The 25,084-nt window shown below is 45.2% G+C and overlaps 1 protein-coding gene across 1 annotated transcript in view; it reads right to left on the reverse strand.

Annotated features, from left to right (window-relative positions):
• kpna3 (karyopherin alpha 3 (importin alpha 4)) overlaps positions 1–25,084 on the reverse strand; it is a 103,147-nt gene that overhangs the window by 38,859 nt on the left and 39,204 nt on the right. The window contains exons 6-12 of the mRNA XM_086006422.1: positions 21,162–21,214; positions 18,952–19,047; positions 16,967–17,052; positions 13,228–13,314; positions 12,194–12,363; positions 7,790–7,834; positions 5,365–5,496 (exon numbers count right to left, since the gene is read on the reverse strand). Of these exons, the coding sequence (XP_085862548.1) occupies positions 5,365–5,496; positions 7,790–7,834; positions 12,194–12,363; positions 13,228–13,314; positions 16,967–17,052; positions 18,952–19,047; positions 21,162–21,214 (669 nt within the window). The remainder of the gene's footprint in view (positions 1–5,364; positions 5,497–7,789; positions 7,835–12,193; positions 12,364–13,227; positions 13,315–16,966; positions 17,053–18,951; positions 19,048–21,161; positions 21,215–25,084) is intronic.

Raw genomic sequence — 25,084 nt, forward strand, 5'->3', positions numbered from 1 at the left:
AGAGAACTACTTTTTACAGCTCCTGTATACTGTAGTACCGGCAGTGACCACACCTGGATATAAACCGAGTAGTGATCTGTACATTTAGTTCTAGAGTAACCCTCATTCAGTAAACACCTGTTGATCGTTCCCTGCAGTCTGTTGTCTGATTATTGAAGGACACAACATTAAGATACACGGATCTAACATTGGCGACGAGGCAGATTCGAACCTACCTGCAACTCTGCATCACCTCCCAGGGATTCGCTCCTGGAGAACAGTGGAAGAAGGTTGAGTCCAGAAGCACGGGCGTCGACCACAGGCAACCGCCCAGTCATCCAGCGGAGATTTGAGCATCGCAGGGGAGGCTGTCGAGAGCCAGGCTTGGCTTTCCAGTCACGGTGGTCCAGCGAAACGGGCTGGCAACAGGTACTGCGCAGACCCTTCCCGGACAGCGACGGGCTAGAGCCCGACCGAGTGGCACAGTAAAAGGCCGAGCAGCGTCGACGGGGGGGGGGGGGGGAAAGAGAGGGCAGAGCGCACAGGGCGCAGCCGGTGTTCAGGACCAAGCGGCGTCAACAGGGGAGAGAGACGAGAGAGAGCAGAGCGCAGCCGGTGTTCAAGGGCCGAGCAGCATCAACGGGGGAGAGAGACGAGAGCAGAGCGCAGCCGGTGATCAAGGGCTGAACAGCATCAACGGGGGAGAGAGGCGCTGCCATTGCCACGAGGACCGCAGAGAGCGGCGTTGGCAGCAGCGCACGAAACCCACAGGGTGTCACCATTTGCCACGAGGACCGCCAAGAGCGGCGTTGGCAGCAGCGCGGGAGACGCCATTTTAAGCCGCAGCGGGGTAGAAAGGAAAGCGCGGGAGACGTCATTTTAAGCCGCAGCGGGGAAGAAAGGAAAGCGCGGGAGACGCCATTTTAAGCCAGTCTAACCACACCCAAAAATGCCGAAGAGTGGCAGTATCACAGCGTTAGACAATGAAGTCGAAGATTGGACGACATATGTCGAACGCATAGAAGTATACTGCAAGGCGAATGAAGTGCCAGATGACAAGAAAGCGCTGGTATTGTTGAATTCAATGGGTGCAAAAACGTATGGCTTACTACGAAACCTAATAACCCCAGAGAAGCCAGTAGAAAAGGATTTTGAAAACATAGTGTCAATCCTACAGGACCACTTAAACCCCACACCGCTGCTGATAGCAGAAAGATTTAAGTTTCACAAAAGGAACCAGCATAAAGATTAAAGTAATGCTGAGTATTTAACGGAACTGCGCAAGCTATCGAAACACTGCCAGTTTGGAACGGGACTAGCAGATACTTTAAGGGACAAGTTTGTGTGTGGGCTTCAAAGTGAAGGAACCCAGAAACGGCTTCTATCAGAAAAGGATCTTACGCTGGACAAGGCTTTCAGCATTGCAGTATCACACAAAGCAGCAGCACGGGGCACTGCAGAGATACAACGGAGACCGCAAGAATATGGCACAAATGAAATGTCATACGGAACAGTGAAATGCTATCGCTGCGGCAGAACAACACACGACCATAATGATTGCTGGTTCAAGGACAAAGTGTGCAGACAGTGTGGAAAAGTAGGACACATAGCAAGAGTCTGCAGGTCGGGAAAGAAAACCAGCAGCAAGAAATCTCCACAGGAGAAGTGCAAGAAGGTACATAAGGTGGCGGAGAGTAGTTCAGACGAACAGAAGAGTGATACAGACTCCGGAAGCAAGGAGCTGGGTTGTCTGAAACTACATAATGTGATCAAAATGGAGGATCACCAAACTATCTGGGTCACGCTCAAGATAGCAGGAGTCCAAGTGAAAATGGAATTGGACACAGGATCAGCCCTAACAGTCATGAACCGAAGGGACTACAAGCGGCTATTCTCACATATACCCTTGAGAGATACAAAGATTGTCTTGAAGACGTACACGGGACAAAGTCTACCCCAAAGGAAAAATAAGGGTGAACGTTCTATATAACGGCAAGGAAACACCAAAAATGGACCTATATGTATTGCCAGATGGAGGACCACCACTAATAGGACGTGAATGGATCCGGAAGATACAGCTAGATTGGCATTCCATACAGGCACTGACTGTGGCTGACAAAAAGGATGACGACGTCACACCTGGGCGACTGTCAAAGATCCTAACTGACGCGAAAGAAGTGTTCCAGCAAGGACTCGGAACACTAAAAGGCATGACAGCGATGATTAAAATTGAAGAAAACGCAAGCCCAAATTTTTTTTAAGGCCAGACGTTTTTTATGCGATCCGCCCAGCCGTCGAAGCAGAGCTGGAGAGTCTGGAACGTTCAGGTGTACTGTCCAAGGTAGACTGGAGCGAGTGGGCTACACCCATCGTCCCCGTGATGAAAAAGTCGTTGAGCAGCACGCCTGGGGAACCAAGGAAGGTTCGCATCTGTGGGGACTTTAAGGTAACAGTGAACCTGGTCCTTCACACCGTACAATATCCACTTCCGCGGATTGAAGATATTTTCGCCTCGCTATCTGGAGGGAAACGCTTCACTAAGATTGATCTGGCCCAGGCGTATCTGCAAATGGAGGTAGAAGCAGCATCAAAAAAATACCTCACAATCAACACCCATAAAGGTCTCTACCAATACAACCGGCTGGTATTCGGGGTAGCATCAGCTCCGGCTATTTGGCAGAGGGCAATGGAACAAGTCCTGCAAGGGATCCCAGGGACCCAGTGTTATTTGGACGACATCCTGGTCACGGGCGAAAACGACAGTGATCACCTTGCCAACCTGGAGCAGGTGCTCACGAGATTGAAGGAATATGGGCTCCGAGCTAACCGCCCCAAATGCGAGTTTTTTAGAAAACAGATCTCGTATTGTGGCCACGTTATCGATAAAGAGGGGTTACATAAGTCCCCAGAGAAGATTGAGGCAGTAGTCAAGGCTCCAGCACCGGAAAATGTGTCACAACTGAGGTCGTTCCTCGGGCTGGTAAACTACTACCATAAGTTCTTGCCAAATTTGTCGACAATACTACACCCACTGAACACCCTACTGCAAACTGGGGTGCCATGGAAGTGGAGTGACGAATGTAGACGAGCTTTCCAGAAGAGCAAAACACTAATCACATCGAAAGAGGTATTGGCCCATTACAACCCGGCATTACCAATTCGGTTGGCATGTGATGCGTCACCCTACGGCATTGGAGCGGTGCTGTCGCACAAATTCTCAGACGGCTCAGAGAGGCCAATAGCCTTTGCGTCTCGGTCACTAACCTCAGCCGAGCGTAACTACGCCCAGATTGACAGGGAGGCCCTCAGCCTAGTGTGGGGAGTGAAAAAGTTCAATCACTATCTGCACGGGCAGAAGTTCACCTTGCTGACTGACCACCAACCACTTGTCTCCATCTTTAATCCAAAGAAGGGCGTTCCGGTGATGACTGCGCAACGGCTACAAAGATGGTACCTTTTTCTAGGGGCGCACCAATATGAAATCGAGTATAAGGGCACGAAACAGCATGGAAACGCTGATGGGCTATCACGCCTGCCACTGCCTACTGTGGAGGAAGCACCAGCAGTGGATCCTGTCGAAATATTTTATTCGACTATAATTGAATGCTTGCCAGTAACTAACGCTGGTATAGAGAAGGAGACTCGAAATGACCCGACACTGTCTCGGGTATATGATTTGACGGTGAAGGGATGGCCAGCACATGGTGACTCACTGTTGCCAGCATTCTCATCCAGAAGAGAACAGCTGTCAGTATGCCAGGGGACCTTGATGTGTGGATCCCGAGTGGTAATTCCACCCAAGTTAAGGGATAGAGTGCTCAATGAGCTTCATGAGGGTCATCTGGGAAGGGTAAAAATGAAAAGCCTAGCCAGGGCTTATGTGTGGTGGCCGGGAATCGATAAACAAATCGAGGACCTGACCAAGAGCTGCTCAGGATGCCAGAAAGTCCAAAATGCACCACCACAGGCCCCTCTACACCCATGGGAGTGGCCCTCATCTCCATGGCAACGGGTGCATATTGATTTTGTTGGTCCTTTCATGGACTCAATGTTTTTAATAGCTGTGGATGCGCACTCGAAATGGGCTGAGGTCATCAAAATGTCCTCCACCACCACGGAGAAAACTATTGCAGTCCTACGGACCATTTTTGCCAGGAATGGCTTGCCAGAACAGATTTGCTCCGACAACGGACCACAGTTTGTGTCCGAAGAGTTCCGGAGGTTCTTGAAAAAGAATGGGGTAAGGCATTACACATCCGCCCCGTATCATCCAGCCACAAATGGATTGGTTGAGAGGTTCGTACAAACCTTTAAGAAGGCAATAAAGGCTATGTACAATGACAACATTCCGCTGCAGCACAAGGTGGACAATTTCCTGTTCGCCTACCGGAATGCGACACATGCAGTCACCAACCAGGCCCCAGCCATGATGTTCTTCAACCGAAGGTTAAGATCTCGCCTGGATTTGCTCAGACCAAACGTATGAAGAGATGTTGAGAGTAAGCAATTCCAGCACATCCATGAGAAGCCAACAAGGAGCTTCAATGTAGGGCAACCAGTCTTGGCCCGCGACTACCGAACAGAAAAATGGCAGCCAGGAACGATATGCACACGGCAGGGCCCACTAATGTACACAGTGGACGTTGGGGAGAGCATCGTGAGACGCCATGCTGACCAGATCCTACAGTCACAGGAACAAGTCAACCCCATGCCTCGCCCATACGTACCTGGTGATGAACCCGACGTACAGGTAGCATCTACCCCAGAAACAGTAGCATCGGAAGCTGGTGAACCAACCGACGACAGGGGGCCAGAATCGCCTCCGCACCAAGAGCAAGACACTCGGGAAAGGCGCTTTCCAGAAAGGATCAGGAAGCCTCCCCAAAGACTGAATTTATGAAGAGACTATTTTCAGCTAATGTTGCATGTTAAAAGTGTTAATTGTAATTAGTTTGATATTTAATTGTTAAATGAGTGTTATGGTACTGTTAATCTAAAAGGGGAGGAATTGTAATGTATGTACCTTTAAGGGGAGAACTACTTTTTACAGCTCCTGTATACTGTAGTACCGGCAGTGACCACACCTGTATATAAACCCTGAGTAGTGATCTGTATAGTTAGTTCTAGAGTAACCCTCATTCAGTAAACACCTGTTGAATCGTTCCCTGCAGTCTGTTGTCTGATTATTGAAGGACACAACATTAAGATACACGGATCTAACAGTGGCAACCAAAAGATTGGAAAAGTCTATACAGTGAAATAAAAATCCAACCAATTTTGGAGAGCTGCACACAAATCGAGACCAAAAACGTTTTGATCGGCAAGTATGGTTTTTCTTTTTCTACCTTATTTTAAACACCATAATTTTTTAAAATATTTTCTCACCTGAACCTTGACCTCTTGATGACTTAGAAGTGGAACAAGGAAAGGGACCACACCCGAGTCAATCACCATCTGTATTTGTTCATTACCTCCATCTGTCAGGTAAGACAAAGCCCAGACTGTGTCCACGAGTATCTTAAAAATAAAAATAATTAGATCCCATCAAAATCACAACTGGTTAACATCTCGGTTAGAAAAACTGAATTCAGATATGAACCTGCAAATTATATCAAACATTAGATAGGAAATTCAGGAGCAACTTCTTAACTCAATGGTTAGAATGTGGAACTCTCTACCACAAGGAGTAGTTGAGGCGAACAGCATAGATGCATTTAAAGGGGAAGCCTGATAAGTACATGAGGGGGAAAGGAATAGAAGAATATGTTGATAGGGTGAGATGAAGTAAGGCGAGAGGAGGCGGGTGAGATGAAGTGAGGCGAGAGGAGGCGGGTGAGATGAAGTAAGGCGAGAGGAGGCGGGTGAGATGAAGTGAGGCGAGAGGAGGCGGGTGAGATGAAGTGAGGCGAGAGGAGGCGGGTGAGATGAATTAAGGCGGGAGGAGGCGGGTGAGATGAAGTGAGGCGAGAGGAGGCGGGTGAGATGAAGTGAGGCGAGAGGAGGCGGGTGAGATGAAGTGAGGCGAGAGGAAGCGGGTGAGATGAAGTGAGGCGAGAGGAGGCGGGTGAGATGAAGTAAGGCGGGAGGAGGCGGGTGAGATGAAGTAAGGCGAGAGGAGGCGGGTGAGATGAAGTAAGGCGAGAGGAGGCGGGTGAGATGAAGTAAGGCGAGAGGAGGCGGGTGAGATGAAGTAAGGCGAGAGGAGGCGGGTGAGATGAAGTAAGGCGAGAGGAGGCGGGTGAGATGAAGTAAGGCGAGAGGAGGCGGGTGAGATGAAGTAAGGCGAGAGGAGGCGGGTGAGATGAAGTGAGGCGAGAGGAGGCGGGTGAGATGAAGTGAGGCGAGAGGAGGCGGGTGAGATGAAGTAAGGCGAGAGGAGGCGGGTGAGATGAAGTGAGGCGAGAGGAGGCGGGTGAGATGAAGTAAGGCGAGAGGAGGCGGGTGAGATGAAGTGAGGCGAGAGGAGGCGGGTGAGATGAAGTGAGGCGAGAGGAGGCGGGTGAGATGAAGTGAGGCGAGAGGAGGCGGGTGAGATGAAGTGAGGCGAGAGGAGGCGGGTGAGATGAAGTGAGGCGAGAGGAGGCGGGTGAGATGAAGTGAGGCGAGAGGAGGCGGGTGAGATGAAGTGAGGCGAGAGGAGGCGGGTGAGATGAAGTGAGGCGAGAGGAGGCGGGTGAGATGAAGTGAGGCGAGAGGAGGCGGGTGAGATGAAGTGAGGCGAGAGGAGGCGGGTGAGATGAAGTAAGGCGAGAGGAGGCGGGTGAGATGAAGTGAGGCGAGAGGAGGCGGGTGAGATGAAGTGAGGCGAGAGGAGGCGGGTGAGATGAAGTAAGGCGAGAGGAGGCGGGTGAGATGAAGTAAGGCGAGAGGAGGCTCGTGTGGAGCATAAACCGGGATAGATGTTGGGCCGAATAGCCCATTTCTGTACTGTAAATACTATGTAATCATTCTGTGGCACAGCATGACGGAACAGCAATGGGCTACGACTGCAGATTGTTTCTGCAAAAGAAACTATGTCAGCAAATTTATGTCAGTGGCCTGCCACTTCCAAAGTTACACAAGTGCTGCAAAATGATGGCGCACACCAAAGTAGGCAGTTTTCACAATAATTTTGGATGGCATTAATTCCTCAGAAACCAACATGAAGCAGAGGGGGAGTCGGCCAAAAACCTAGCCAATAGCAAGCTGATAGGTCAACCATCACTGGCCTGCACAGATCTTTCCCCGGTGAAAGAAACAATAGTTGTTTGTGACTTTAAAACAACTGTTTAAGTGCAACATTTAAAAAAAAAGAAAATGGTGCTGCTCTAAAAACTTCCTGGTAATATAAATGAAGTTTTAACAGCACCAGGAGTGGCAATTGGTATGGCAGAAATGCGCAGGAGGAGCCGAGCTGAAAGGTCACTAACTACCTACATCCACATATTTATGGGCAGTCACACAGCAATAAGTTTACAGCATCGTCCAAGACCTGGAAAAGTTCTACATGCTGCTGCAGCAAACCGTCAGACACCAAATTTACACAGGAAAAAAAAACATGCATTGCACAAAATAAGTCAACGCTTTGGATCCAATTTGCTTTCGAATCTATTACAACATTGATCGACTTAACTACTCAAAAGTTATGTGCCTCCAAAAAAACAGGAGTATTACTGTGCTTTATAGTTGGCCAAAAGCCCCAAACTAGCAGGAAATCTCCCTGCACTTGAAAACACTGCTTATATTAAAATCAGCCAAATCTATCCGAGAATGATACTTTGGTCTCCAAAAACTGCACATTTTCCATGCCATGAGCCAGTACATTACTTACATTAATGTCCGTATGGTATATCAACACACACAATGCTGGTAGGATCTGTGGGGGGGAAAAGGAATAATGTATTAGATGATTAAATTCTTAGAACAGTAGTAACAACTGGTACATATAACCAATTTAGGATTGCACTCACCACCACAGCTGCACAAACCAGTTACAATCAATATCCAATTCCAAGTTTTTCTTTCACCTTTTACACGATTGGGCACTTTTCACGGATGCATTTTTAGTTGAACAAATAATCACTAGCCATTACCAATGATGATAATGGCAGTAAACATGGGAAGGGAAGATGTATGAAATAATGATTGCTGGGAGGAAGTTATGTGACTAATGCAATATGACCCAATGGCACCACACAACAACTTGCATTTAGATAACACAGAAAAAATGTCCCAAGGCATTACACAGAGACATAATCAGGCAAAAATGGCCAACGAGCCAAAGGAGATATTAGGAGCTGGCGAAAGAGGTGGATTTTAGGATGGGTTTTAACGGAGGAGAGATAGGAGCAGGAGGAGCAGGAGAGGCAGACGGGTTTAGGGACTGAATTCCAGAGTGCAGCTGAAGGCATGGCCACTTATGAAAATTTTAAATTTAAGGTGTTGGTGGACTGGAAGCCAATGTAGATCAGTGAGTACAGGACTGATGGGTCAACGGGACAGTGTGGGGCAGGATACAGGCAGTAGAGTTTTGAATGAGCTGAAATTTACAGGGATGGAGGATTGGGGCGGGGGTGGGTGGTGTCGGCCAGGAGAGGATTGTCTGATGGTGACAATGGCCCAGATTTTGCGGTAAGAATAACGGTGAGGCTATAAGCACTCGCTGTTATTACAGGGTAAATCAGGCAGCAACTTCCGGCGTCTGCACACGCGCAGTTAAATGCAGAAATCCAGAAGTTGCTGTCGGAGATACCCTGCTCCTCACAGGGTGCGCTGTTGCAGTCCTCACTGATAGACTCATCACTGAACGGCTCATCACTGAACGGCGTGAACTTGGGGTACTTGCCCATCAGTTCCGCACTAAAAACAGCTGAAAAAGTTAGGGCTGGTACGTTTAGAAGTGAGTTTTAAACGGCGTAATAAGTGATAATTACTGAACAACCTCTCTGGCCCTGAAAAATTAATTTTACAAATGTGGGGTCTCATTCCCTCAGAAGAAAATTAATGTTACAAATTTTTAAAAATAAAAGTAAATTTTGTTTTAAAACTTTGTTTGTCTCTCATCTCTCTCTCTTAATCCTATCTATATTTCCCAATCTTTATTTCACTTCCTGTACATGATTTAAATATAATTGATATTTCCTGTTTTTTTAACTTCCTGGTTTAGACTGTGTGCCCCAGTGAGGATACTTCAATCTGATTGGTTGAAGAGCCTCGCTGTTGCTTTTCCCTGTTCAGACACCGGATGACTGGAAGTCTCCGCTGACAAGCCTGCGAAAAGTCTGTGGGCAACTGTACGCAAGGTGAACGGCGAAAGCCATTCCTTTACCGCTGAAAGCAAAACACTGACCAATGACATGAGGAGAGTTTCAGCAGCAGATAGGCTCAGGCAGGAGCAGAGTTGGGCAATGCTATGAAGGTGGAAGTAGTCTGTCTATGGGATAGCGAGGGCATGGCATCTAAAGCTCAACTTAGGGGAGAAAACGGAGAAGGATGCTGGATCCGGGCTATGAAGGGGGTAGCCTGAAGGGAAGATTTGGCTAGGTGGGCAAGGAGGAAAGGGGAAGCAGCAAAGGCAGCTGAGCAGATGGTCTAAATCTTAGTGACAAAGTCCACAAACTCCTCGTACTTGTTACTGGAGCTAATAAGTTGAGATGTAAATTTCAGCAGTTAACGAAGACAATTGGATCAGACTGATATAGAACAAATACAACATATGGGAAAAATATATCACGCCAACAGGAGCATCTGATTATGGTGGTTATTTTTTTTATTCGTTCATGGGATGTGGGCATCGCTGGCAAGGCCAGCATTTATTGCCCATCCCTAATTGCCCTTGATAAGGTGATAGTGAGCGGCCTTCTTGAACCGCTGCAGTCAGTTTGGGGATGGTACTCCCACAGTGCTGTTAGGGAGGGAGTTCCAGGATTTTGACCCAGCGACGATGAAGGAACGGTGATATATTTCCAAGTCAGGATGGTGTGTGACTTGGAGGGGAACTTGGAGGTGGTGGTGTTCCCATATCCTTCTAGGTGGTGGCTTTGGGAGGTGCTGTCGATGAAGCCTTGGTGAGTTGCTGCAGCGTATCTTGTAGATGGTACACACTGCGGCCAAGGTGCGCTGGTGGTGGTGGGAGAGAATGTTTAAGGTGGTGGATGGGGTGCCAATCAAGCGGGCTGTTTTGTCCTGGTTGATGTCGAGCTTCTTGAGTGCTGTTGGAGCTGCACTCATCCAGACAAGTGGAGAGTATTCCATCACACTCCTGACATGTGCCTTGTAGATGGTGGAGAGGCTTTGGGGAATCAGGAGGTGAGATACTCGCCGCAGAATACCCAGCCTCTGACCTGCTCTTGTTGCCACAGTATTTATGTGGCTGGTCCAGTTAAGTTTCTGGTAAATGGTGACCTCCCCAGGATGTTGATTGTGGGGGATTTGGCAATGGTAATATCATTGAATCGCAAGGGGCGGTAGTTAAAGACACTCTCTTGTTGGAGGTGGTCATTGCCTGGCACTTGTGTGGCGCGAATGTTATTCTGTAAACCAACATGAATTTAGTCAGCTTGTACTCAAAAGCACTGGAAATATTTATAAACTAAAAATATGTATACAAAGGAGTCTACAATTAGTTAGCTGAGACCTAGAAGACAGTCCTTGTATATCGGTATATAAAAATCATAGCCCAGTCGTCATTGCTCATCTGCACTCATTCAAAGGCAACTGGTCTTCAAGTGGCGTCATTAACAAATCATCCTGTATCATTTATACAGCAGACGTATGTCATTGTACCTCAGGACAGCATCTTCAACCCCTCGCTAAATTCTCTGCCCGTTTGAATGCACTTTTGCATGTTGATATATGCTGGGATACAGTTGAATTAGCACCAACAGCCCTCCGCACCTCTACTAAGTGCCCATCCTTCATACGAGAGCTCAGATAGCAGGCCAGTAGGCTGTTTGACATTTTTGGACAACACAGCCTGACCCAACACCCACTTTCCAACACGTAGTCACTAGTAACCAGGATTGAGAATCAGATCAGAATTTTCCATTTCCCAAGGCAGGTCACCGAAACCAACTGAGGTGCCTCTCTGAATAGCCAACTCTCCACTGTCCAGGGTTTGAACCTCAGCCCTTCTTGTTCCGTCAGATAAGTACCACATAGCTCTCTCGCCTCGGAGTCAGGAGGTTGTGGGTTCTACCCCCACTCCAGAGACTTGAGCATATAATCCAGACCGACACTTAAGTGCAGTCCTGGGGGAGAGCTGCACCATCAGAGGTGCTGTCTTTCGGATGAGACGTTAAACAATGAGGATGAGGCCCTGCTTGGCCTCTTAGGTGAATGAAAATGATTGCATGCCACTTTTCAAACAAGGGAGTTCTGTGTCCTGAACATTTATCCATTAACCAACACCACTAGAAAGAGTGGTCATTTATCTCATTGCTGTTTATGGGATCTTGCTTTGCGCAAATTAGCTACTGTGTTTCCTACATTACAACATTTAAAAGTACTTCATTGGCTGTAAAGTGCTTTGGGATGCCCTACAGTCACGAAAGGCGCTTGATAAATGCAAGTTTTCTTACTTTCTTTTACTACTTTGAACCAGTGGCCCCTCGCCCTACTCCCAATTTAATTTCAAATAATTCCCCCAATTTTACCATTTCCTTTCATGTTATCACATATCACAGGGTTACTTTCGGGGAATAAAGCACCATTTCTGCTCTAATGAAGCTCTACAATGGTAAACCATTCTACATCATTGAACAGAAGGGGACCAACAGCTGATTCGATATTAATTGTCCCAAAAACATTAAATACATCTACACTTCATGTTTAGTGAAGATTCCGAGTTGCATGGAACAGTAAGTATCCATTATATTCACCATTGTTGAATTGACATGTGCCCTTGTTAAACAGGTGTACAAATTTGGGTGTGATTACATGAAAAAAAATAAGTTTGCTATATACCGATTCTCAGCGCTAGGCCAACCTCAATATTCCTCTTTGCCATGGACAAACAACTTTAATTGTACTCATTCCCTACAACCAAGAGGTTCTGACACATTTGAAAATTTGTCACCTATACAGACCTATTATAATGAAATTTCATAGAGTTCAAGGCACTAAGAAAATAAATTCAAGTTTAACCAGTTGATTTAAAAATGTATCTGTCCCAGCCAAAAGCATCAGGGATTGTCACTCAATAACCAAAGAGACAAAGTTAGTCCAATCTATTTACCTCCTGAACAGTCTCCATTGGTGGTGGTGGATCCTTATTCCTGCAGAGGTTAACTATGACCCATGTGACGTTACGGAGGAAAGTGATGGGGATGGAGGGATTGATGAAGGACAGAAGAGGTTTGACAACTCCCAATGAGATGACGTAGTCTCTACACCGAGGACCATCACCTAAAGAAGTGAAAATGAAAGCGTTTGCATTAGAGATGAGAGCCTAGAAAGTTTTATGGAAGAAGCAATGCTGCGGCTGTTGCATATACAACAGTTTGATGAAAATGTTGATGCATCAACTCATTAAAACAGTTAAAAGCAAAAATACATGACATTTTGGTGGCTTATTTGAATGGTTGAGCTCAGGTCCTCAACACTAGAATCAAAATGCAAAGGAGGAGGCCATTCAGCCCATTGCGCCTGTGCCAGCTCTTTGGAAAGAGCTAACCAATTAGTCCCACTCCACTGCTCTTCCCCTGTAGCCTGCAAAATTTTCATTTAAGTACATATACACACAATTCCCTTTTGAAAATTACTATTGAATCCGCTTCCACCACCTTTTCAGGCAGTGCATTCCAGATCATCATAACTCGCTGTGTAAAATAAATGTCTCTTCATCTCCCCTCTGGTTCTTTTGCCAATTATCTTAAAACGGTATCCTCTGGTTACCAATCCTGCTGCCAGTGGAAACAGTTTCTACTGATTTACTCCATCCAAAACCCCTCATAATTTTGAACACTTCTTTTAAATCCCCATTACCTCCTCTGCGGAGAACAATTCCAGCTTCTCTAGTCTCTCCACATTAGTCAAGTCCCTCATCCCTGGTACCATTCTGGTAAATCTCCTCTGCACCCTCTCCAAGGCCTTGACATCCTTCCTGAAGTGCGATGCCCAGAATTGGACACAGTACTCCAGCTGAGACCTAACCAGTGATTTATAAAGGTTTAGCATAACTTTTGTTTTTGCACACTATGCCTCTATTTATAAAGGCAAAGATCCAGTATGCTTTAACAGCATAAAAAAGGTTTTAAAAGCGATACAAACCTATGATGTTTCCTAGAGCCCAGACTGCTTGTTCACAAACGTTCTGATGAGGGGAGTGAAGTAGTCGCAGAAAGAGAGGCACAGCATCTGGAACCAAAACACAAAATGTTAGTTCCATTCTAATCAAGGTGAGGGTTGGAGAATTGCAGTAAACAGATTATATATGGAAATCTCAGGTTTTAAACTTGGTTTAAGATGCATCAGATTATTTAGTGCTAGCAGTTATATTTTTAGGATTCGGTTTTGAAAGGTCAGTCATGAAAACGATCCTTTAACAAGTTTGCCTGTCAAGTCAAAGTTGTCAATTTTTACTATGCAGAGGACTAGCGCAACAATGCTGTCACTCAGGTTTCAGTAGAACAATGTTGGGAATGCAAGATTTGTGTACGCCATCACTTTTGTTGTGCAAAAATAACTACAATTATAGATTTTGTCTATACAAATATGTCTTGTGTCTAGAGAAAACATTCAGAACTATATAACACTGCTGGTGAATTAAGACCTTTGCACAATAAATATATTGCATAACAAAGCGTATTTGGCCCAAGTTTAATTTTTCCTACAGTTTATTGGTACCGATCTATTAAGTACAGCTTGTAACAATATTGCATAGCGCTGGTGACAATCTCCAAGTAGGCTTTGCTAAAATGAGGGCAACAAAAACTCGCAGATTACTCAAAGACCTTCCTGCCAATTTGCCTCTCCATATACATGGAACTGGAACCACACTTTTAGAATAGCTCTCCATCACCTCCCTTGACCCTACAAGCCTCCATACTGTCAGATATCAATTCACGAACGAGCCAAAAGTTCTGTCAATTGAAGACCGAGAAGACCATCATTCTTTGCCTCCACCAGAAGTTCTGCTCCTTTGCCGTTGATTCTGCTTAGGCTGAACCAGACTTTATGAAACCTGGGTATCCCATTTGACCCAGAGTGAAGCTTCGAACCCTCCATCCTATCCACCACCAAGACTACTAATTTCCACTTATGCAATACTGACCATCTCCACCACTGAAACCCAGGCTTCTTCTACCTTTAGACTCAATTTCTCCAAAGTTCTCATTGCTGGCCTCCATCTTCAAGCCTCCATAAACGCCACCTTGTCTAAGTGACCTGTATTCTGTCCCACTTTCCAATCGCCCCATCCTTGCTAACCTACACTGGCTCCCTATTAATATCCATGGCCTCGCCCCTCCCTGTCTGTGCAACTTCCTCCAGCCATATCCCCTTCTACAGCCTTCTGTGAACCCCCGCCTCCATCCCTTCACCCCACTATTGGTGGAAGAGCTTTCAGTCACTTTGGTATTACTTTCTGGAACTCCCTCCAAAAGCCTCTCCACTTCTCGCTCAACATATAAAAACCTGAAAACCTCTCTTTTCGGACAAGCTTTCAGTCACTCCTCCTAATGTCTTCCCTCCATGGCGTTGCATCTGTTCCCTTATTCTCTGTAAAGGGTCATGAGGCATTTTCTAAATTAAAGGCACTACAGGAAACTTTGGTTTATCCGGAGGTTATATGACCGGAATACTCGATCTAACAGCAAAAATCAGGAGCCGTTTTCTATACTTTTTTTTTAGTTCTCGTTGCTTTTTTCCCCCCAGTCAGGCACTGCAAGGTCTGTAGCTATAGCAACAGCTTCAGCTAGAGACGCTTGCAGCTGCAGCCGACTGTTTTGAAGCTGTTGCTAAGCAACAGGGTTTGTTGATTCACACGGAGCTTTTCAGTTCCGTATGTTTCAACATTAACGCTAGTATGTCCGGCACTTTTGATGGTACGGCACCAGCTCGGTCCCGTCAGTGCCGGATATCAGAAAGTTTCCTGTATATAAATGCAAGTTTATCTATTTAAGATGTTTAACTACTGTAAAAGAACTTTCAAATGCATGCGCAATCATTATATAACTGCTGAAAATCTAAATACCAATATGTGTACTTAAGATTTATTTCTATTGATGGAAAAAAAGTTATACAATCACCAATCAACATCAACTTCCATTTATATAGTACCTTTATTACCTAATAAAACTCCTCCAGGCACTTCACAGAGATGGAAGTCGTAGTAGAGGATTTAGGAGAAAGGGAGAAGTTATGGAGTGGTAATGGATTTAGGAGAATTGGCCAACATTACCTTCAAAAAGGTTTTAAAAGGCAAAGTGATTTAAGGAGAAATTCCTGAGAGGACTGCCAGGACTTACTTCATAGTTCTGCCACCAAGTGAGGAATACTAGGAGACCACCAAAATCAGAGGATTGCAGAATATGGGCTGGAGAAGGTTGCGGAGGTGGGGTGGAACCAGGCCACAAAAAAGGATTTGTAAACAACCGCAAGGATTTTGAATTAGTGTGCTGGGAAACAGGAGCCAATGGAGGTCAGCAAGGACGGGGTAGTGGATGAGCAAGACCTACTGCAGGACAGGATGTTGGTGGTGGGATTTGGACAAATTGGAGTTTGTAGAGGGAGAGCCTCAGGAAGGTGAAGAGGACATTGAAAAATTCAAGCCCGGAGGCGATAAAGGTTTCAGGGGCAGAAACAGTGGGATGGGGGCAGGAACTTTGGGCAGGTGGAAGTGCATTATCTTGGTGTTGGGTTTGAAGCTCAGCTCAGGATCAAACAGGACACAAGGTTACACAATGGCTAGTGCACCGCCGTCCCCCCTCCACCCCCAAATGATCAGAGAGTCGAGAGCAAGGTCAGAAAGTTTTTTGCTGCTGCTAATTTTGGTCTTCCCAATATTCAACTGGAGGACGTTCTGCCTCATCCATGACTTGATGTCAGATAGGCAGCCTGACAACATGGAGGTGGTTGTGGAATTGAGGAAATTGGTGGCAAGTACAGCTGCATGTCGACGGCATACCAGGTGAAAACTGACCCACGTCAGCGGATGATGTTTGCAAGGTGCAGCACAAACAAGGAAAGGGAGGGGGCCCAAAGGTGGTATCCTGGAGGTTACTGAGTGTAGGACGAGTGAGAAACCTCTGTGGGCTCCAATGGGACAAGGAGGTGTAGACTTAGTCATGGGTGCACCCCTGAAGGTGGATTAGAAATGAGGGACAGCGGAGGAGGACAGAAGGATTTGTCATGTTGAATGCTGCTGAAAGATCGAGGAGGACAAAGGGAAATAGCGCACCATGGTCACAGCCACTGAAAACAGCAGTGCTGTGGGCAGGATGCAAGCCAAATTTTAGAGGCCTACATCAAATCTACCGAAACATTCTAAAATTAAATGCAACTATTCCATAAACAAACACTCGTTTGTACATTCCCTCTTTCACAAAAGAAACAAAAAGTTATGTTGAAACATTTGGCATGGATGGTTATACAATGGTACAGAACTAAAATTTACATTTACATTAAAATACCTTTCCATATTTATTATCAATTGAAAAACTAATCACGTCTAAGACACTTGCACTGAATTCAAGTCTTGAGAACAGTACTCTCTGCAATCATTGTGCTTTCACACACTATAAAACTATTGACGTATTCCTGCATCGACACATGCATTCTAGAGATTGTTTTATAGGAAACACGCCGTTCTAGGTTTCTGTCGAGCACTGCCAGTGTTTAGAAAAAACATATTTGACATTTAGTACTGGATGATATCATCTTCATTTCATTTGCACATCGTTATATGTAAATCGGTTAGAAGAGAGTGTAGCAACATATGTAACCAACACAAAACAATTTATAAAATACGATTGCATTAATATCTCCAAGAGATTGTTCTGTCACTTACTTGCTTCAACCACAGCTTGAGTTTGTGCAGAAGTCCCAGATGCTATGTTAGTCAATGCCCAAGCAGCTTCAAACTGAAGGGATGGACTGCAACATCAATAAACACACATTACTCTGCTGCAAATCATAAACACTTCTAAACTCTAAATAATATGAGCTTTAGTGATATTTGCACTGCATTAAAATCGGAGAACTGCGGCAAGATATAAAATTTCTACCTGTACTTAGTTGTTACTTAATGCCCAAGTACGCTCATCAACTTCCATTTTGTGTCTTTTACACTCCTGCAACAGTGTTACCAGTGCATTATCCCACATGGGATTTGTTTTTTTGTTGAAGGTATTTACTCTCAAATGAGCGGCACACAAATCCTGGTTATTTTGTCCATTTGTCTCTCAACCAAAACAGACAGCTCTCTTCTAGGATTCTACCAATTTGGTTGGTTGCAGGGAGACATATGATAACTGCACAGCAAAAGTACTCCGAATTCAACCCACCCTACCCTTCAACGAGATGCTGCAGTCTCTGCTCAACACCTTCTAACTCAACACAGGTACTGACCAGAGTGGGGATCAAATCTTCAATCTTGACTGAGTAGCAGCGAGAATCAATGTTCAAAATAGCCTTGATACCACACAACTTTATAAGATCTGAATTCTTTTACATTTAATATTCACTGGCAATGGTGTGGGTGGGGAACATCGAACCAAAATGTGTTTATCTGAGCCTGACAAACACACACGAGGCATTCATTTGGAGGCTGCTTTTGCCTCTGTCAGCTTCACTCTCAACCATCTGCTAGAAGGCAAGCAAGTGTGGTCAAGGGACACTCACTCTCTGAAGGCACGTGCCTTCTACTCTACTGTCTTCACACAGCAACACGGCTGAGGTCAGGGACTCAATGGAGTGAGGAAATCAATCCGTATCTTATTCTTATTCAATGCCACTATTCAAGAAAGCTCAAGGGTTTGATCTAGCACACACGCCTTTCAATAATTGGCACACTGGCTTTGATTATGAAATCAAAGACATAGCGCAGAAATTATAGAGATCTAAGGCACCCACAATGTGCACGAAAATAATGTGAATTTCAACACTAACTTTAGTCAGTATTTAGAGCGCACATGAGCAACAGCTCGATCTCAAAGCTTACAAGTTCATTTTTTTCCTGCATAAACCAGAATGAATATTACATCATAGGATACTGCAAAACATTCTGAACCAACAGAACTGGAGAAACAAATCAGCTGGTCCACTGAAGGATGGATTATCCCTTCCAGCACACCCTCCAGCTGAACTGCAATGATGGTTTACTGTACATTATTACGGTATGTGGACAGTCCTGTGATGGGCTCCCGACCCAAGTCTGCACCTTTGTCTGAGCGAGGATCTTCAACAGAGAGGGGTTTTAGTGGGCAACTCAATCCGCTGCTCCCCTGCAGCTTCTTGCAGCCAATGGTGACAATGGTGTGGAAATTAATTATCTTGCCAATTTGCTTGGCCAATGAACCATTTTGGATCAAGAGAGAAAGCGAACGAGGTGTGAAGAGGCAGTAGACACCTCAAGATGCTAAAGAAAATACTTGAGTTCTGCAATTGCTCAACATATCAAGTACTCAAAATGCAAAGTAGAGTTAAATCAAAATCTAGATCAGAACAAAGCTAAATTTTATTCGCAAACAGCATCGACGTGCATTTCTAGTCGAGCCCTGCTTCAGTTTGCAACAAAAATAACGTAACATCTCAAAATATCATCGTGCTTCGTGTAGCCAAGGGGGAGCAAGAGGGCAAAGTTTAATGCATGCAAGAATAGAAATTAGTTTAACTGTAGTGCAGCATTTAAAATCATATTCTCAATAGGGAAAGCATAAAGGCCAGCAGACAAAGCAGCAATCTGACGCAACACTTGGCTTTCAAAACCCCTCTCAATTCATAGAAGTTAATGAAAAGTAAACACTGAAGACTGCTAGATCACGATATACTTACTTGTCATCTCTCTCGAGACATCGTACCAGGACTGGTAAGATTCCAGAGTTTATTAATTCATCAATTGGAGGATTTCTATCACTTGACAGCAACTTCCTGCAAGATTTTGATGAACAAAGTTAGAAACACAAGTTAAATTTTCCATTAGCCTTAACAACATCTACAACAAAAAAATCTGGTAGCCATGAATGCTAGTGGAAGCACAAATGGTAGTGTCTGTTAGCAGGTAGAGATACATCCACAAAGAATCAATTCTAAATAAACTGCACCACGCACTAGGTTAGTTAAAGCAGTACAATAACTTTTATGACAGCATCAACAACCCACACTATTTCATCCAAATCTGGACTTTCAATACAGGAATGGCCAGACACCCCTGAAGAAAGGTGAAAATCATTTTACATTACTGGGAAACAATAACCTACTCGACACACTTAACAGTCCGAACTGAAAGTATTTTTAAATTTTGGAGAGTAGGCTGCTTAATGTACAATTGTTAATCAACCTTTTTATCCTACTTATATTTTGTGGCCTCCCTTTCTCGTTGAATACTATTCCAATTACCGGTTAGCGCTCTCTATATGCAAATGTCATGGAAGCTTCCAATGTGACTACATCATTGCCAAGAGAAAATTTGCGAACAAGAACCACTCCTGATTTCACAGTTCATTGTAACATTACATGCAATCCATCATTCAGCTTGGATGGAATGGATAGGTTTCCTCTAGTTTTTCCCCATTGCCATGCAGCAGAAGAGAAACATTGTGGTTGCTGTACAATCATTAAAAATGAAAAAATAGTAAAATACAATTTTCAGAGTTTAACTAGAACTTTAACTCAGAAAAAAATACTTTTTACTAGAAATAGTTGCTGGCAACATTTATAATAAAGACACCATCACCAAAACTATTGTCCTCTGGCTACAAAACAAAATTTGACAACTTCTTATTTAGAACATACATTTTTCAGTAAGATGCCCATACAACCGAGTTGAGGGGGAGACTTCAGAAACTTGTTCCACAGAGCCACCCAGTGGCCATAGTCTGCAACTAGACCATTATAGGTAACTGTTTTTTAAAGGATTTCTATTCTAGATGATTACATAAGCAGTTTCATTGTTAAATGTTGACGGAAAAGCGCGACCAGAAGTGCACAAGTACACAAGATTTTTAATATACACATGTAAAGTTGAACATTAGGAAGACTGAAGCCATCATCGTTGGCCCCCGCCACAAACTTCATACCCTCGTTACTGCCACTTCCACCTCCTTAACATCACCCCCCTCTGCCCATCTGCTGCCGAAACCCTCATCCCTGCCTTTGTTAACTCCAGACTTGACTATTCCAATCCTCTCCTGGCTGGTCTCCCATTCTCCATCTGCCATAAACTTCACGTGTTAAAAACTCTGCTGCACGTATCCTGTCCTGCACCAAGTCCTGCTCACCAGCTTACACTGGCTCCTGGTTTCTCAATGCCTCTAATTTAGTATCGTCATATTGGTGTTTAAATCCCTTCATGGCCTCACCCCTCCCTTCTCTAACCTCTTCAAACCCTACAATCCTTCAAGAGCTCTGCATTCCTCCAACTCTGGTCTCTTGTACATCCCCCACTCCCTTCACCTCACCAATGGCATAGATGCTTCCAGTTGTCTGTCTTACGCTCTGGAATTCCCTCCCGAAACCCTTCCACCTCCTTCTTTAACTCCCTCCTTAAAACCCAACTCTTTGACCAAGCTTTTGGTCAAACCTCTTAATATTTCCTTCTTTGTTGCAGCGTTTAGTTTTGTCCGTTAACTGCTCAGTGACGTGACATCGGACATTTTTCTACATTAAAGGCACCATATAAATGCAAGCTGCTTTTGTCAAAACCTAAAAATACATGTGCAAGTAGAAACTAGTTTTTCCCTGTACTTGCGAAACAGTTATAAGAGCAGCACTGAGTCGCAGACTATGAGAAGGTTTGTTTGCTGTTAAGTTTAACATTCAGTTACTGAAACCCAAGTTTTTCCAATTTGCCACTAAAAGCTCATCTACATAGTTCTGTATGTTATGCTCCGTAAAATACTTACCTACTCAAGATATAATTAAGGTACCAAAGTAACTAAGTGCCAGTGTAAAGCAGTATTGAACTAACACAAGTACCAATTCAGTCCAATCATATCGTCTCGGCATATTCAGCAGTTAATAACAGCGCCAACAAACCACCTCACCTTGCAGCCTGCACAGCACTGAGTTGAATGACGGGATTTTCATTTGTTGCATTCTGCAATTATAAAGCAAAGAAAAGAAACAAAATTCAGACTTGTTTAACTTTCACACGACAGTGGTCGGAAAACAACATTTTATAAACTCTGGTCTTCTATATTTAAACAACTAGCCTTGATGCACAAGAAACTCTTTCATATGACTAAGTCAGAAGGTTGTGAGTTTAAGTCCCACTCTAGAGACTTGAGCACATAAACTCGACTGACACTCCAGTGCAGTACTGAGGGAGTGCAGCACTGTCTGAGGTGCCATCCTTTGGATGAGACGTTAAGCCAAGGCCCTGTCTGCACTCTCAGATAGATGCAAAAGATCCTATGGCACTATTCCAAAGAGCACGGGAGTTCCCCCGGTGTCCTGGTCAATATTATTTTTATATTATTCGTTCATGGGACGTGGGCGTCGCTGACAAGGCCAGCATTTATTGCCCATCCCTAGTTGCCCTTGAGAAGGTGGTGGTGAGCCACCTTCTTGAACCGCTGCAGTCCTTGTGGTGAAGGTACTCCCACAGTGCTGTTAGGGAGGGAGTTCCAAGAATTTGACCCAGCGTCGATGAAGGATTGGCGATATACTTCCAAGTAAGGATAGTGTGTGACTTGGAGGGGAACTTGGAGGTGATGGCGTTCCCATGCACCTGCTGCCCTTGTCCTTCTAGGTGGTAGAGGTCGTGGGTTTGGGAGGTGCTGCTGAAGAAGCCTTGGCAAGTTGCTGCAGTGCATCTTGTAGATGGTACACACTGCAGCCACGGTACGCCGGTGGTGGAGGGAGTGAATGTTTAAAGTGGTGGATGGGGTGCCAATCAAGCAGGCTGCTTTGTCCTGGATGGTGTCGAACTTCTTGAGTGTTGTTGGAGCTGCACTCATCCAGGCAAGTGGAGAGTATTCCATCACACTCCTTACTTGTGCCTTGTAGATGGTGGAAAGGCTTTGGGGAGTCAGGAGGGGAGACACTCACCACAGAATACCCAGCCTCTGACCTGCTCTTGTTGCCACAGTATTTATGTGGCTGGTCCAGTTAAGTTTCTGCTAAATGGTGATCCCCCAAGGCAGCACGGTGGCATAGTGGTTAGCACTGTTGCCTCACAGCGCCAGGGACCCGGGTTCGAATCTGGCCTCGGGCGACTGTCTGTGTGGAGTTTGCACATTCTCCCTGTGTCTGCGTGGGTTTCCTCCGGGTGCTCCGGTTTCCTCCCACAGTCCAAAGATGTGCGGGTTAGGTTGATTGGCTGTGATAAATTGACCCTTAGTGTTAGGGGGATTAAATACGTGGGGTTACGGGGATAGGGTGGGATATGTGTTGGTGTAGGGGTTACGGGGATCGGGTGGGATATGTGTCGGTGCAGGCTCGATGGGCCGAAATGGCCTCTATCTGCACTGTGGGGTTTCTGTGATTTCTGTGACTGATGGTGGGGGATTTGGTGATGGTAATGCCTTTGAATGTCAAGGGGCGGTGGTTAGACGATCACTTGTTGGAGATAGTCATTGCCTGGCATTTGTGCGGCGCGAATGTTACCTGCCACTTATCAGCCCACGCCTGAATGTCATCCAGGTCTTGCTGCATGCGGGCATGGACTGCTTCATTATCTGAGGGGTTGTGAATGGCGCTGAACACTGCAGTCATCAACAAATATCCCCACTTCTGACCTTACGATGGAGGGAAGGTCATTGATGAAGCAGCTGAAGATGGTTGGGCTTAGGACACTGCCCTGAGGAACTCCTGCAGTGATGTCCTCAACCAACACCACTAAAACAAATTATCTGGTCACTATCGCATTGCTGTTTGTGGGAGCTTGCTGTGCGCAAATTGGCTGCCACATTTCCTACATTACAACAGTGACTACATTTCAAAAGTACTTCATTGGCTGTAAAGTGCTTCGGAGTCCAGTTCTACAGAGTACTAAACTCTGGAATTTGGTGAGTGAGGGGAATTTGGTGAGGTGGGGGTAAGAGGTGCTGCTTGACACATAAAAAAATAAACTAAGGTTAAATTAGGACTGTGGGCTAAGTTACAGTAAAGACCTAAAGCATATAACTACATTTAATAAATTAAAAGATTAACTAGATTAAAAACTATGAATTGAGTATTTCAAAACTGAAAACCTAATTAGCTAAATAAAATACAATAGAGATGGCAGGGCAGGTGATGTGTTACAGCTGTAGCATGTGGGAGCTGGTGGACCCCAGTGTGATCCACAGCAACCACATCTGCAGTAAGTGGCTGCAGCGCAAGGAACTTCGGCTTACAGTTGATGAGCTGGAGTCCGAGCTTCGGACACTGCGATACATCAGGGAGGGAGAACGTTACCTGGACACTTTGTTCCAGGAGGCAGTCACACCCCTTAGGTTAAATACTTCAAATTTGGTCTGTGGTCAGAGACAGGAGGGTGTGACTACGAGTGAGGCAGGTATGGGGATCCAGAAGGTAGCATTAGCCCTTGCACTTATCCAACAGATTCGAGGTTCTTGCAGCTTGTGTGGACGAGAGCAGGGACTGCAGGGAGGATGAGCAAACTGACCATAGCACCGTGCTACAGGACACCATTCAAGTTGGGGGAGTAAAAAGGAATGTAGTAGTGGTAGGGGACAGTATAGTTAGGGGGATTAGAAAGTGCGGGCAAAGTACACAGAAGCTTGAAAGGTCACGTGTATACTAGGCGCTGGGCGGGGCGGGCAATGAGATCACTTAGGGGTGGTCATACTTTAACAAGAGGCCTAAAATTGGGATCAAAGGCACAGGTAAATGGGAAAGGAGAAGGCAACCGGAGGTCTCTGAGGGAGCAAATTCTTTGCTATTGCAAAATGGACAGGATGAGTTTACTGGCAAGTTTTGTGACCACCTCTAAGTGGTCTCATTGCCTGCCCTGCCCCGCGCCTAGTATACACGTGACCTTTCAAGCTTCTGTCTACTTGGCCCGCACTTTCTAATTCAGGACAATAGGGGTGGTGAGGAGCATGGCACCATATTCTGTTTGGTTACAGAAGCTTCGAAATTATTTTCCGATGCTTTTGTTAGATATTTGATGCTTGGATTGTATATAATGGGGTGGTAAGGAACCAAGGTAACCTCTTGAAAGAGACTTGGAGCACATCTGAAACTTTTTCTGAGACAGTGAAGTATTTAAATGTTGCTGGGAAACCTGAGCCAGTTAGAATGCTCTGAATCCTATGGGCCTGCCAAAGAATTTCCTAAGCTCTACATACATTTCTTTCATCTATGAACACCCGATGCAAAGCTCTTCTAAACATATAGAGGTAGGGAGTTTGCCATTTTGGAATTCTTTAACAACTGGGCTGTGACGCAACAACACCACATTTCTGCAATTAATTCATGTACTGCACCTCGGAAGTCAATAATGGAGAACCTCTCAAAATAGGACTTCAAACACACAACACATTCAGTTTATAGTGGAGTTTGTCTGGCATGCAGGTAATATGGGTGGAATGCAAAATAAGCAAAATGCTGCTGATTTGTTCATGAGCACTCCCCCTCCTTTAAGAGAAGGTTCCTGATCATAGTTTCAGTTACAACAGTCTGAACTGTGATAAAGGCCAGCCAAAGTCATTCCATTAATAGACAACAGAAAGTGTTGTCAGCTTTTTCCTCTCTTACCCCAATCCCTCTACTGGGCAGCGCCGTCCAGTGAGTGATCAGGCCACACGGCCCACTCACCTAATGAGATTAGGGATGCTCACTGACGCTCCAGGCTGGTATGCAACACTCTTTGGCCTGGTCGGGAGTTAATTGCTCCACAGAAAAAGCTACAAGGCCCACGTGCTACCTTTGCATTTACCTGTACAATCCAGACCCAATTTGGATTTAACTGGACCTTCGAACCTCATACATAGTGTAACAGACTTCTATCGACAGTTTG

Source organism: Somniosus microcephalus, chromosome 14 (assembly GCF_052327205.1).
Source record: "Somniosus microcephalus isolate GS21.2 chromosome 14, FLI_Smic_1.0, whole genome shotgun sequence".
NCBI classification, from domain to species: Eukaryota; Metazoa; Chordata; class Chondrichthyes; order Squaliformes; family Somniosidae; genus Somniosus; species Somniosus microcephalus.